General features: G+C 43.0%; 1 protein-coding gene across 1 annotated transcript in view; it reads left to right on the top strand.

The window, feature by feature from the left end:
* sae1 (SUMO1 activating enzyme subunit 1) overlaps window positions 1–13,739 on the top strand; it is a 100,644-nt gene that overhangs the window by 52,279 nt on the left and 34,626 nt on the right. Inside the window, exon 6 of the mRNA XM_078533463.1 lies at window positions 6,008–6,113. Within this exon, the coding sequence (XP_078389589.1) occupies window positions 6,008–6,113 (106 nt within the window). The remainder of the gene's footprint in view (window positions 1–6,007; window positions 6,114–13,739) is intronic.

The raw sequence follows: 13,739 nt of genomic DNA, 5'->3' as shown, positions 1-13,739 counted from the left end.
TCCTTCTAGAGAACAAACAGCTGAGCTGTTAAAAGACTGTGATAGTAAGAATCACAAAACAGCAACAACTGCATTTATACAGTGCCTTATAAAACATCTCAAGGTGCTTCACCGGAGCGCTGCAAATCACATTAAGGAGATATGCTTGGTTAAGTAGCGTCGCAAGAGGCAAAGGGGCTTGGGGCCCAGACAGCTGAAGCCATGGGTGCTAATGGAGGAATATTTAAAATTGGGGACGCACAAGAGGCTGGAATTGGACGAGGGCAGAGATCTCACTTTTTAGGGTTGGAGAAGGTTACAGACATGGGAGAGAGAGGCCATAGAGAGATTTGAAAACCCAAGGATGAGAAATTTAAACCTGAGATGTTGCCAGCAGCCAATGTAAGTCACTTTTGCCAGATATGGCAGAGTGTTGATGGAATATTCTCTTCCTGTATTCAAATAGAATAGCACAAAATGTAAATTTTATACTAAAGGAGCCTGTCCCCCAACCCTTTGCCCATGCAAAACTCAGCAAAAATTAAGATAATAGAAGCAAATGCCCCGAAGAAGAGTCATACGGACTCGAAACGTTAACTCTGATTTTCTCTCCACAGATGCTGTTAGACCTGCTGAGTTTTTCCAGCATTTTGGGTTTTTGTTTCAGATTTCCAGCATCCGCAGTATTTTGCGTTTATCCTACTCTTTTTTTTGCCCCTACCCACTCCACCACTGCTTTGGATCGTGCTCCATAAATTTAAAATTCTTGTCCTTGTCTTTAAGACCATCTGACACCTTGCCCTCTCCATCTCTGTAACCCTCCTTAAACCATCCAACTCCTCAAGCTCTCTGTTCCTATGACTTTGGCTTCTCATGGATATCCCCTCCCTTCACTCTACCACTGGAAGTCATGGCTTAAGGCACCTAGTTCCCACTATCTGAACTAATCCACTATCTCACTAATCCTCTCTCCCTCTCTTTTAAAGACCCCTGTTAAAACTCATCTCGGTGTAGGTACAGTGCTGTTGGAAGGGAGTTCTGGGATTTTGACCCAGCAACTGTGAAGGAACGGTGATATAGTTCCAAGTCAGAATGGTTGTGGCTGGGATGGTGTCATGACACAGCCTCTTGGTAAAGACTGAGTTATTTAAAATCCCAGAGGGAAACTTTAAACAACTGTCATAACCTATATTTTCAAGTGGTATGTTTGAGATGCAACTCTAAGTTCAGGAATAAGACCACCAGTTCTCAAGAGATATCAAATTACATGAGACATTTATTATGTTACACAAGTTAAACATATACACATAGCTGCAAATTACAACTATCATAACTTTTAACAAATTCCCAAACTAATCTCCATTAAGGCAACAACAACCTATAGACTTTAAGCAGACACCTGGCAAAGCATTTTCACCTTACAGATTCAAAATGAGGTTCCTTTCACTTTGGTTCCTTTGCAGACAGTTGTAGGCTTACAGCTACTTTAATGTTACATGCCTCTGCTCTGCACGCACAACTGCTTTCTGTTATACTCAGCACTTCTCTTTGAATGTAAATTTTCATTGTATCACCAGGCCCTTTGAACTCCACCTTTTCTAACAATAAAACCCCTTTCATAGTATCAATTTTATTAGTAAAATGGACATATTACTTGGTGTGTCCTAGCTTGGTGCAAGATTTCACTCCCCTTCTTGAATGCTCTATTCAACAAAATGCAAATGTACATTCAACAAAATGCAAATGTACCTCTACCTCTGTTTACATCTCAAAACTACTGTACATCAAAGCACCAAGAGTAGCTGGCTTTAATCTAGTTAAAACACACACCCACAGACTAAGCCTCTATTTGAAAAGAATAATTTCCAATAACATTAAATATATTAATAGCTTCATGACAGAGGGGAACTTGCAGGTGGTGGTGTTACCACTCGTCTGTTGCCTTGTCCTTCTAGGTGGTAGAGGTCACAAGTTCGGAAGGTGCTGTGGAAGGAGGCTTGGCAAGTTGCTGCAGTGTTATCTTGTAGATGGCACACATCGATGCCACGATGTGCAGATGATGGAGGGAATGAATGTTTAAGGCGGTAGGTGGAGTGCCAATTAAGCAGGCTACTTTGTCCTGGATGTTGTTGAGCTTTTTGAGTGTTGTAGGAGCTGCACTCATGCAGGCAAGTGGAGAGTATTCCATCACACTCCTGACTTGTGCCTTGTAGATGACAGACACCATCTGGGGAGTCAAGTGGTGAGTTACTCTGCTGTTCTGCTGTTGTAGCCTCAGTATTTATAATGGCTGGTCCAGTTTCAGATTGGTGCCCCCCCCCACCCCAGTGCTCACCAGAATGCTGATGGTGGGGGATTCAGCAATGGTAACGCTGTTGAATGTCAGGGCAAGATGGTTAGGCTTTTGTTTCTATATCAGTCTCTATATTAATGCATGTTGTTTTGTTTTAGTGGCTGTGTGGGTGTGGATATGGGAAGGAAAGTGTAATTTACTGTTTGTGTTCTGTTGAAGTTAGAGCATTAAACCTATCTCTGAAATGCCGAATGACATGTTGTCTTTGTCCGGCTTTTTTATCTTTTAACTGTTAAGATTTTCGTTGCAAGAACACTGCCATTATCTTGCAATTAAATCCCCTCCCTGAATTGTTAAACCTCCCAAATAACCTAAGCAGATCAGATAATTGTGTGTTCGTGATAACTTCAGAGATGTTAGATAATGGCTTGCCATTTTCAGCTTCTCAATACTGAAGATCCCAGCCAGAGATAATGTGACATACTCCAATTTGGTGATTATAAATGTGGTAAATATTGATAGGTACTATGGCAATTGCACTGGACGAAGAACATCCTAGTACTTTCACACTGGGTTAACCAATGACCTATCAAATAGCTCAATTGTTAAAAGTCAGAATGTAGCCAGATGTACCATTCTCGATGCACTGATATTTTTTTTTCTCTTGGTGTGTTAGCTAATCTGTTCCTGCATTTGATTTCAATATCCTCTGGCAAGGAAGGACAAACCAATGACAGTCCCCACTTGTGTTTGGATATTGGGCAAAGATTTGATCGAACTAGATTCAAACAGAATAAACAAAGCAACTTGTCACGATCAATTTAAAGATTTCAATGATTTTTGTTATTTGTTTTAGTTTACAGCACCCCTGGAAAGCAGCTTGAGATGTTTTACCTAAATTAAAAGCACTAAATAAATAAAGTTGTTAATTGATTCAGGCAAGTTAGGCATGTAGATAAAGATATGGTAGATGAGCTAAATAAATACTTTGCAGCAATTTTCACTCCTGAAGATACTTGCCATGAGCAATAATGGTGTCAATTTTGAGCTCATGCTACCTTCAGCTTCACTGCTGTGCCCCATGCATCCCAAGCACATGACTTCCAGAATGACCTTGAAAGGGAAGTTGAAATATTTGGGACCCCAAATCCAATCGAGCACCATCTTGTTCTGCAAGCAGAGGAATAGTGCAAAAATATTGAAATGTGGAGAAATGACTGTCCAAGCTCAACAGGAGCATATTGCAGGCTTGAACATTAGGATCGATATTTCTTGTGTGAGTCCCCTTTTTAAGAGTTGTTACTGTGTTGTTACTTGATAGTTGCAAGTAGACTGTATATCCCAAATGTCGTCTTCAGTACATTGGCCAGGTTTTTATTGAGGCAACTGAGGTCTCAACCACCGGTTGGAGAACCAGCAGGGATCTCTCATCAGAGTGCAGAAGAGGCCCTTCGGCCCATCGGGTCTGCACCGACACGTGAGAAACACCTGACCTACCTACCTAATCCCATTTACCAGCACTCGGCCCATAGTCTTGAATCTTATGACGTGCCAAGTGCTCATCCAGGAACTTTTTAAAGGATGTGAGGCAACCCGCCTCCACCACCCTCCCAGGCAGCGCATTCCAGACCATCACCACCCTCTAGGTAAAAAGGTTTTTCTTCACATTCCCCCACCCCAAACCTCCTGCTGCCCCTCACCTTGAACTTATGCCCCCTTGTGACTGACCCTTCAACGAAGGGGTACACCTGCTCCCTATCCACCCTGTCCATGCCCCTCATAATCTTGTACACCTCGATCAGGTCGCCCCTCAGTCTTCTCTGCTCCAACGAAAACAACCCAAGTCTATCCAACCTCTCTTCATAACTTAAATGTTTCATCCCAGGCAACATCCTGGTGAATCTCCTCTGCACCCCCTCCAGTGCAATCACATCCTATAATGTGGCGACCAGAACGGCACACAGTACTCCAGCTGTGGCCTCACCAAGGTTCTATACAACTCCAACATGACCTCCCTACTTTTGTAATCTATGCCTCGATTGATAAAGGCAAGTGTCCCATATGCCTTTTTCACCACCCCACTAACATGTCCCTCCGCCTTCAGAGATCTATGGACACACACGCCAAGGTCTTTTTGTTCCTCAGAACTTCCTAGTGTCATGCCGTTCATTGAATACTTCCTTGTCAAATTACTCCTTCCAAAGTGTATCACCTCACACTTTTCAGTTCCATGGGACAGGCCCAATTGAATCCAATGCCCTTCAGGCACGTAGGAGGCTGCTGGCAGGTTTTTCCCACAATTTGAAGTCCCTGGCAGCAGAAATTCAGCCAGCCGAGAGACGCCGACCAATCAGAGGCCAGCAGCTCATCAGTGCCCACCCGCCAGAGGCCCAGAATCGTCATGGGACCCTGGGGCAAAAGTGATTGAGGACGAGATGGGGGTTGCAGGGTAGGGGGAGTCGGAGGCAAGGACAGGAGGGGTTGCTTTCAGTGGCCTCTGCTGTCTGATTCCAGGTGCCTCGATTGGGCACACGGTGCCGGATGATAAGGGATTCCCCACCCCACCCCAGGGCAGAGTTCGCTATGCAACCTTCCGAGGGCACAGGAAAGCCAGGAGCCATAATCCCTGAGCCACCACTAAATAACAGTGGGCTCCAGTCTAACGGGTGTCAGTTGGCTCATTAATGAGCCTAATTGACATCCCATCGCCGGCTAGGAGTCCGGCATCAGCCCCTCCTGCCCTCCCACTTTATAGGGGAGGGTTTAGCTGCGGCCAGGAGACTGACGGGGCCTCCCCCATGCTGCCATGTTTCCCTCTGTGGCGGGCTGCGTTAAATCCAACCTATAGTACTCCTTTTGCTGCCTCCTTCCATTACCTCCCTGTTTCAGGCATTGATGGCAGAGCCTCACTTGTTTATCCTGACTTTCCTCTACCTGGATGACACTTTTTTTCACAAGATGTCTGTGGTAACAGCTGGGCCTGGGCTGTTCTGCACAGTTCAGCAGTAAATAGCCTCATTGCATTTAACTTCAGTTAAACACTGTGAATGAATGCAGTGTGGGCTTTAGTAACTCACCAGACCTACTGAAATCAGTAAGATCAGATATTAAGGAATTTTCGTTGTCTTGCTGAGATATCTCAAAGTAACATTCAGTTAATTCTTGGCTAGTGCACTAAGACCGAATGTTAAATGCCAATGTGTTGGGTACACATCAGTAGTGAAGGGCGACTAGGTATTAAAGAAAACTGATCACCGTAGATCGAGGGAAACTATTTCTGCTGTTGGGGAGTCCAGGAATAATCGACATAGCCTGCAAGTTAAATCTAGACCTTTCGAGTGAAGTTAGAAAGCACTTCTACACACGCAGGATGGTAGAAGTTTGGAACTGTTCTCCATAAACAGCAATTGGTTCTAGATCAATTGTTAATTTTAAATCTGAGACTGATGGACTTTTGTTAACCAGAGATATTACAGGATATGGGGCAAAGGTGGGTATGTGGAGTAAGGCCACAGGTCAGCCAGGGCCTCACTGGTGGAACAGGCTCGAGGGGCTAAATGGCTTCTGCCTGTTATGAAGTCCTTTGAACTAGTTACTTTTCTAACTTTTTTTCCAACTTGTTCACCAAGAACCCTCCTTGTGTTTTATTGCAGATAAGAAATTGTTGGAAAAAATTCTATTTGCCGATGCTCTCTTGAGTGCTGATGTTCACATCCCTGTTTTTTCTTGATACAGGCAGTGAGTTTTTGCCACCTTAAAGAGGCGCTGGAAGTGGATTGGAGCAGCGAAAAAGCAAAGATGTGTCTGAAACGCACCCCAAGTGATTATTTTCTTCTACAAGGTAAGGGAACAACTTATCTGCGGTGTACATTAACAGAGCTTAGTAATGCAGGGCTTTCTGCTCTCCCTGTACTTTGTATTGTGGCTCTTAAACTACAGCTAGAGCTAGTGGGGGCATCTTTTTTTTGTGTTTCGCGGATGCTGGTCCCCTGCCAATGCTGTACTTTTTTTCACTAGTGATTTGATTTTAACGACTTCAGTGGCTTTCTAATCTGCTTCACAGGTCATGAAGAGTCAACCACTTAACATGGGATTGAAGTCATTGTAGGATGCATTGGTCTCCAGTGACCCCTGCTTGTGGTGTATGTGTGAGACCCTGGGTTAGAGCAACATTAGTCTTTTTTGTGACATCCTTTGCAATCAGATCAACTGCCAACATAGGCTACCTTGAATCACACGTGAATAAAACTTGTGAAGGATATTGGTGGCATCCACTACTACACCACTCTGTCCCAGAAAGAGAATCAGTGACTTCAGGAGTGGCAGAAAATATACTGTAGATTTTCAACACCTGAGTTTAAAAGGCTAAAACCTCTGACTCGCTTGGTACATCAATGATCACCCAGTTCCCTTAACTGCTGGATAATTCTATTCAGAGTAACCAGGAAAAGGAGTTGAACATTGAGCTTACATAGGTGGTAATTCTGCCATTACTCACATTGCTGCCCATTGAAGATATTTTTTGACCTCATCTCAAGGCAATTGATGCTGCGTGATTGTAATATAGTTTAACTGGCAAAGTGACCCAGCTAATGTCATAGAACACAATATAATTTCAGTCTACTGCTTTTTCTCCTCTCGCTCACGCTCACTCTCACTCTCACTCTCAGTTTGTGGCTTCTAGAATGAACAGAATGACACATCCGCTGATAATGACTTGAAATTCTGCATTTACTTTCAAATGGAAGTTGTTGCCTTATTTCTCGAAGGGTGAGCTCTGTGTTGGTTAAGTGTAAGACTTGAAACAGAGAGCAGGGGAACTTTTTTCTCTTTTGCACAAAGGGTTATGAGGCTGTGGAATGTATTGCTGCCATTTGTGATTGAAGCACAGATTACTTAAGCAGCGAACGTTTAACAGGTTAGATGGGTGGTTGGAGGGGGAGAAGAAAGGATTTGCAAGTAGTGGGTGAGGACTGGTCTTCATGTGGAAGATACAGCAACGTGGACTTGGGCCAAGTGACCATTTTCCATGTTGTAGTTAAATGTTGAGGCTGATGGCAGGTTGGCAGTCAGCAGATTGCAGCTGGTAGCACTCCATTTATACTGCAAGTTGTGCATTAGTTCCATTGAGTGAAGGTGTGCAGGTCTCTGTGCTGAGATACCTACTGGACCTCCTGAACCTGTGTCAATACCATTCCTTGAGTTGTACTTGATGTGAAATGGAACTCGGGTGGAATGAGCAGGGCTTCCAGTTGAGTCCTATTAGGAACAGTCTGGAGTTGTGCAGTAACTTTTGCGACGCCTGACAATCATGAGAGAGAGAGAGAGAGAGAAGGGTGAGAAAATACCATCGAATTCACTCTATTCAACCAGAGGTGCCACTTGACATACCCACAATACAGTCTTTTAGAAGAGGTTTAACAATAATGGCAGGATTCCTCTAACTCAGTGAAACAAAGCTACTAGAGTCTATAGTTACTCATGACTCATCACAATCGCAGATAACTAACAGCCAGAAATATCCTCTCCTCCTCAGAACTTGTCATGTTACGTCTTAAACCTCCGGTGACGCTGTACTCAATGAGTCTCTTTAGTTTATTCCACAGGGTGCTGGTTTTCAGGAGAAATCATTTCCTGACATCTAAACAGATTGTCCTTCAGTTTAGCTGTGCAGAGGAGGTGATCGTGCAGCATCAACACTTAACTGTCGGTGAATCAGAGCATCCCATGATTAGTACAGCAGTGGTGCTGGCAGCCAACACCACCCAAAAGGATTAACTTACAACATACATTTTGTGGCATCTTTTAGCCCATATTCCTGGGACCCACAAAGAAAGACCTTGGATTGATAGTGTTTCTCATTTCGCTGGGGCATTCCAAATCACTTCGCAGCCTGGGAAGTAATTTTGCAATGTCGGAAATATCCCCAAAAGAACTGCTAATACTGGCTAACAATGTTTTATAACCAAGCGATTGCAGACATTGTGTACTGGTCTTCTGTAGCTATACTTTCTGTATGGAATTGGTGACAAACTGAATATGCCAAGTGCCAGCACTTGTGAAACCCATTGTGCAAAAAGTGTCAGACAAAATTTAGCAGGATCTGAGATGTTATCTGTGCAATCATTTAAAACTAGATTGTATGCTTAAGAATGTGGAGAGGGGCTAAGAGAATTTTTCACAGGCAGAAGGTTAGAGCATGAAGTGCTTTGTCACAGGAAGTGGTTCAGGTTGAGACAAACCAATGGGTCTTTAAGGGAAAATTAATTTAAACATTTGAAGCAAAGGAGGTTCAAGGCTATGGGGAGAGAGTAAGATTACTTTGAGATTATTCCAGCCATATAGGTGTAATGGGATGAATGATCACATTCTACACTGTAAACTTATTTGGTTCTATAGCGGCACTGTTCTGCATCTGTCTTTCCCTAATTTCTTCTCGTCAAAAATTTGTAGCAAGGTATTCTTTAACAATATTTTGTTCAAAATGCTCTGCTTTATTTTCAATCTGGCTCTTAAGAACCCACCATAAATAACTGAAGCCCAGCTTCCTGCTGCAATTTTAGTATTTCCATTGTCCCTGCTGCTTGGTTACTCAGCTGCTCAGAGGCTGCAGGCTGCAATCCCACTATCCCACCTGCTTCAGCAAAACATCACTACTTCCTCTCATACAAACACTTCTAAACCCCTCCAAAGCAATTCACCAAAACACCACCTGTGCTAAAAATAAAAGGCCACTGAAGTTTTACCAAAACAGCATTTAACAAGACTTTGGGTGTTTTTTTAAAATTATTTGTTGAGTTTACACAGCTGCCTTCCTTATTGTGATATTTGGTGCGATGGTCGGTGCACATTGCACTTTGCTCGAGTGTGTACCCTTAATAACTTCCACTGATTCAAGAGTCGGATGGCTTGCTCCACCATGCACATCGTAATCCATGTGGTTATCACAGAGTTGCATTTAGTTGACGGAGGTTGCTTCTTTCTTTCGCGTCTTTTGAGAAATATAGTATGAACATAAGAAATACAAGCCATTTGGCCCTCCGCAGCTGCTCCCCCATTCAATAAGTTCATGGCTAATCTAATTGTGGCCTTAACTCCATTTCCCTGCCTGTCCTCCATAACCCTTGACACCCTTGTTGATCAAAAAATCTGTCTAACTCAACCTTGAATATAATCAATAGCACAGCCTCGGCTCTCTTGGATAGTGATTTCCAAAGATCCTCATCTCCATCTTAAATAGGAAACTCCTTACTTTGAAGCTGTTCCCCCATTTCTAGATTCCCCCCCCCACCGCACCCCCACTGAGGGGAAACATCCTCAGTGCCTACCCTGTCCGGTTCCTCTGTTTGAGCCATTGTTCAAAAAATGAATCTAAATAAATTTGCAAATGATTTAAATATATCAAGTATATTGATCTGAAGCATTGTATGTGCCGCCATTGCACAAAGTGTTCAGTCATCCATCAGGCCCCAGTATTTTCAAAGTGGTCTTATTGCCAGCATCCTGACTGAATAAAGAGACTTAACAATGGTTCAGGCACATCAGGCTGTCACAAGGGTACTTGCCCAGACATGTGAGGCAGAGAACCAGCCAGGATCGAGGAGAGGGGTAGGAGTACAAAAGACCAGATGGACCGATATTGAAAGAGACCTGTGTCATGATGTGGACAGAAGCAAAAATAATGGCTTTGGGCCAAGCCACATAGGCAAGACTTGTATTGATAGCCTCCCCTCTTGTCTGTATATTCGTACAGAATACTACTATAAACACTTCTTTACAAGCTGTGCAGAAACTGTAAGCACGAGGGCATGCTACAAAGACAACTTCTAAATAGCTTCTTTTAAGAGGAAGGCATTAACAATGTAGGTTATGTTTCTGGATTATAGTTTGAGAAAGTGGTTATTGTAATTTTTTTAAAGTTGCAACACCAGTGTAGCGTTGAGCCGTGAAGACTAGAAGATGGAAGGTTTGACTGTTGGCCTATGCTGAGTTTGCTGATCTTTAGTCAGGTCAGCAAATTGCTCTTCATGGCCCAGGACTAATTGCAACCCAGTGACCTTGACTAGAAAGTGCATGGCAAATGATGACAGAAACAGGGTTCGTTGTGGTGCCCTTTCTAAACGATTAGCCCACTGACCCTTGCAGTCTAGGGTCGCATGAAGAATGAGCAAGTTACTGAGCACAAGCATGAGTCACTGCCTTCAGGACAGGAGGATTCCTTAAAATTCCTATAAGATGTAGAAAATCCCATCGTATTATCCAAGGAAGAACAGGGCATTTCTCCTCAGTATTTTGTCAATATTTATTCCCCAATCATGACTAAAAACAGATCTTCTGATCGTTTATTTCATTGCTATATGTGGAAACTTGCTGTACAGAAATTGGCTACTGCGTTTCCCATTTTGGAACATCCTGAAATTGTGAAAGGCCCTAAAAAGTCATTGAGCATATTCAAGGGAGAGGTCGACTGATGTTTTGGGATACTAAGGGAGTTGAGGGATATGGGGATAGTGCAGGAAGGTGCAGCTGAGGGAGTAGATCAGCCATGTTTTTGTTGAATGCTGGAGCAGACACGAAAGGGCCAAATGACCAGCTCCAGCTCCCATTCGTGCGAGTCTCTTTTATCGATGATTTTGAGGCACATGAAGCTATGGCCAACTGGTTGAAGTATCTGAGGACAGATGACCGTCATGGAACTGTACCCTAGTAAGGAATCACCTTTTTGGGGGGACATCAGGAAACAAAAGAGCACATTGATGTTGGGTTGGGGTGTGGGTGGGTGGGATGCAGCAGCGCAATAGAATGTAGGTTAATTTATTTTCCAATGTAAAATCTCCAGTCCAATGCATGGTATTTGGAAGTCCCAAAGTATCCGAGTTTTACTGTGACAGGCTCGTATAAACTTTAACAATGGGACATGGTTGCTTTGCTAAGTTTTTGTTAACTGAGAGCACATGAAGCACTGGTGACAGCTATGCTGATAACATCAGCACTATTATTAACAGTATCGGGTGAATAATAATGAAGTACACTGCTGTGTGGAAGCTGCCCTATGGAAAAAGCCGTGGGTGTTACAGTTAACAGCTTCAAGGTTGATGTGCACAGCCAGCAAGCAGCCTGCAGGAAGCCAGGCTAGGGTTGGTGATGTAATAAGGAAGCTGATGGGGCAGAGAAATTGTGATTGGCATCTAAAGAGAACTCTCTGGCACTTGCCATTGTTCCGTGATGTTACCATTTAACCCTTTGTGTGCCGAATGCCTGTATACATTGCAACAAAATAAGTGCAGAATTGAGTGAAGAGCTTCTAGAGCATATGCTCAATAGTGCGTTCTAATTTCACCCATAGGTCAGGGAATTGGGTTCAATGCAAAGGGTCAAATTATTGTCCTGCTTCCAACGTTGCATTTCTTCTGATGTTGCAGCTGGAGAATCCAGAAGGAATCCTTTTTTTCATCCACTGCTCCCACTGTGAGCTTCACTTAGTGTTACCGTCACCAGATAACAGCTTACATTTAAATAGCACTTTCAACCAAAGATTTTTCACAAATATATGGAAAATAGGCAATATTGACCCTATAGCTGTACCCTAGCAGGGGGTGGGGGGGAGAAATTGATGCCAAAGAATTCAGTTCTGAAGAAGAGTCATATTCAACTCGAAATGTTAACTCTGTTTCTCTCTCCACAGATGCTGCCAGACCTGAGTTTTTCCAGCACCTTCTGTTTTCATTAATGCAACTTCAGTCATGATTCATCCCAAGATTTAATGTTGGCAGCAGTCTGACACCACAGCGGTGTGCTTTAAAAGTTCTTAAACTATTTGCAATGCAGATAGTTTAACCATGCTGTGTGTGGTGCCAAAAAGCTTTTTATGAACATTAAATTTGAAATATGTTTAAAACCAAAGAATGCAAAAATAAGCTGGAATCATACGACCTTGTGTCATTTCACAAGTGGCGTGGAATTGGCACTAAAGGTCATTTTCATCTTCGTATATTGGCGGGGAATGTACATAACCTACCACTGGTTCACTGCATTTGAGTAATCTTAATATTTTTTTATTTCAGTGCAGTAAAGCCCTCATGGGGTGAAATCATCTTTTTTTTACAATGGCTATAGAGATGAGTTATTCCTTTTAATTAATGAAATTGTGTCAACAGGCATTGTTTACATGTATCCTTGATCTTTAATGTATACAGCATGTATTGTAACATGTAGGGTTGTGAAATTAATTCCTTCAGTTTCATGGTTTCATTTCATAGTTCATCACCAGTCTCGCTCTTGCTATGGTTTGTGCAATTTAGTCTACATTGCCCAGTATCACTCAAATGTTGGCATTTTTGGTGCACTGGGATTCGTATGCAGAATTGGTAACTCTGACAAATCGTGCTTCACATGGTAAGTGTAGAAATTTATTGTATTTGTCATATGTCGTACCATACCAGTTACTCCTATCTATAGCTCAGTGAGTTTAGCTATTGCCACACAGACCAGAAAGGCCGCATGTTCTGTCTCCACTCTGTGCTAAATTAACTTGGTTCAGCTGAACCATGGTATGTGTGCTTCAGTTGGTTTTTGTGCCCATTGGTTAGAGAGAGGTAATTAGTTAGTATCTAGTGATCTGTCCTGGAAACCTGTAGGGATTTGGGGGGTGTAGCTTTGAAGGAGTGTGTGATTACTACTTCAGATCCAGAAAAGGCAATTGGATCAGTGATGATCTAATTGAATGGTGGAGCACGCTTGAGGGGCTGAGTGGCCTCCTGTTCCTATGATTTGTTGAGCAAGGTGAAGAGCTGTGGAAGAAGCAGCTTTCAAAACAGTAAACAAAAACTTGGAACTATTTAGCACAGAGCAGAGATTCTGACGTGGGTGAATATGCTTCCACCCCCCCACATTTGAGTCTGGGGGTAGTTAAATCTCCCTATGGTTTAATGAGATCTTAAAGTAATCTGCTTTGATGAATGAAAGTATAAAAGTAATCTCTTGTCGTCCGTCACGTGCAGCTTGGTATACAAACAACATGTGATGCATTTAGGTACTGACCCTTTTAGGGAGCTCAGTCCGCGAATGAAACAACATTGAAAATTCCATCACTGGTTGGATATAGTGCATTGTTGTCAAATTGCAGATTTAAATCCCAGTCTCAAATGACACGTGAATGCACAGGGCTGAGGGACCTTTTTGAAAGCAGCTGGGTTAGTCCCATGAAAGCACGCTTTGTCAACAATCCTGAAATGTATTACTGTTATTGCAGGGAATACACAAACTCCTAAACTCCTAATCTTGTAACTGCTGACAGAGAGAGAGAGAGAGAGAGGGAGGGGATGGCGGTAGGGGGAGGGGGTTGCAGATGGGGGGTGGAAATGCTGAGAAGTTGTCTGCAACAGCAGAGCCGTGTCAACAGTTCATACTTTTCCAAAAATAGTGAGCTTTAGATTTACCCTGTGTATCGGCAAGTACTGAAGTTTCC

Source organism: Cetorhinus maximus, chromosome 32, assembly GCF_964194155.1.
Source record: "Cetorhinus maximus chromosome 32, sCetMax3.hap1.1, whole genome shotgun sequence".
In the NCBI taxonomy this organism is placed as follows: Eukaryota; Metazoa; Chordata; class Chondrichthyes; order Lamniformes; family Cetorhinidae; genus Cetorhinus; species Cetorhinus maximus.
This window is presented reverse-complemented; position numbering and strand designations above follow the sequence as displayed.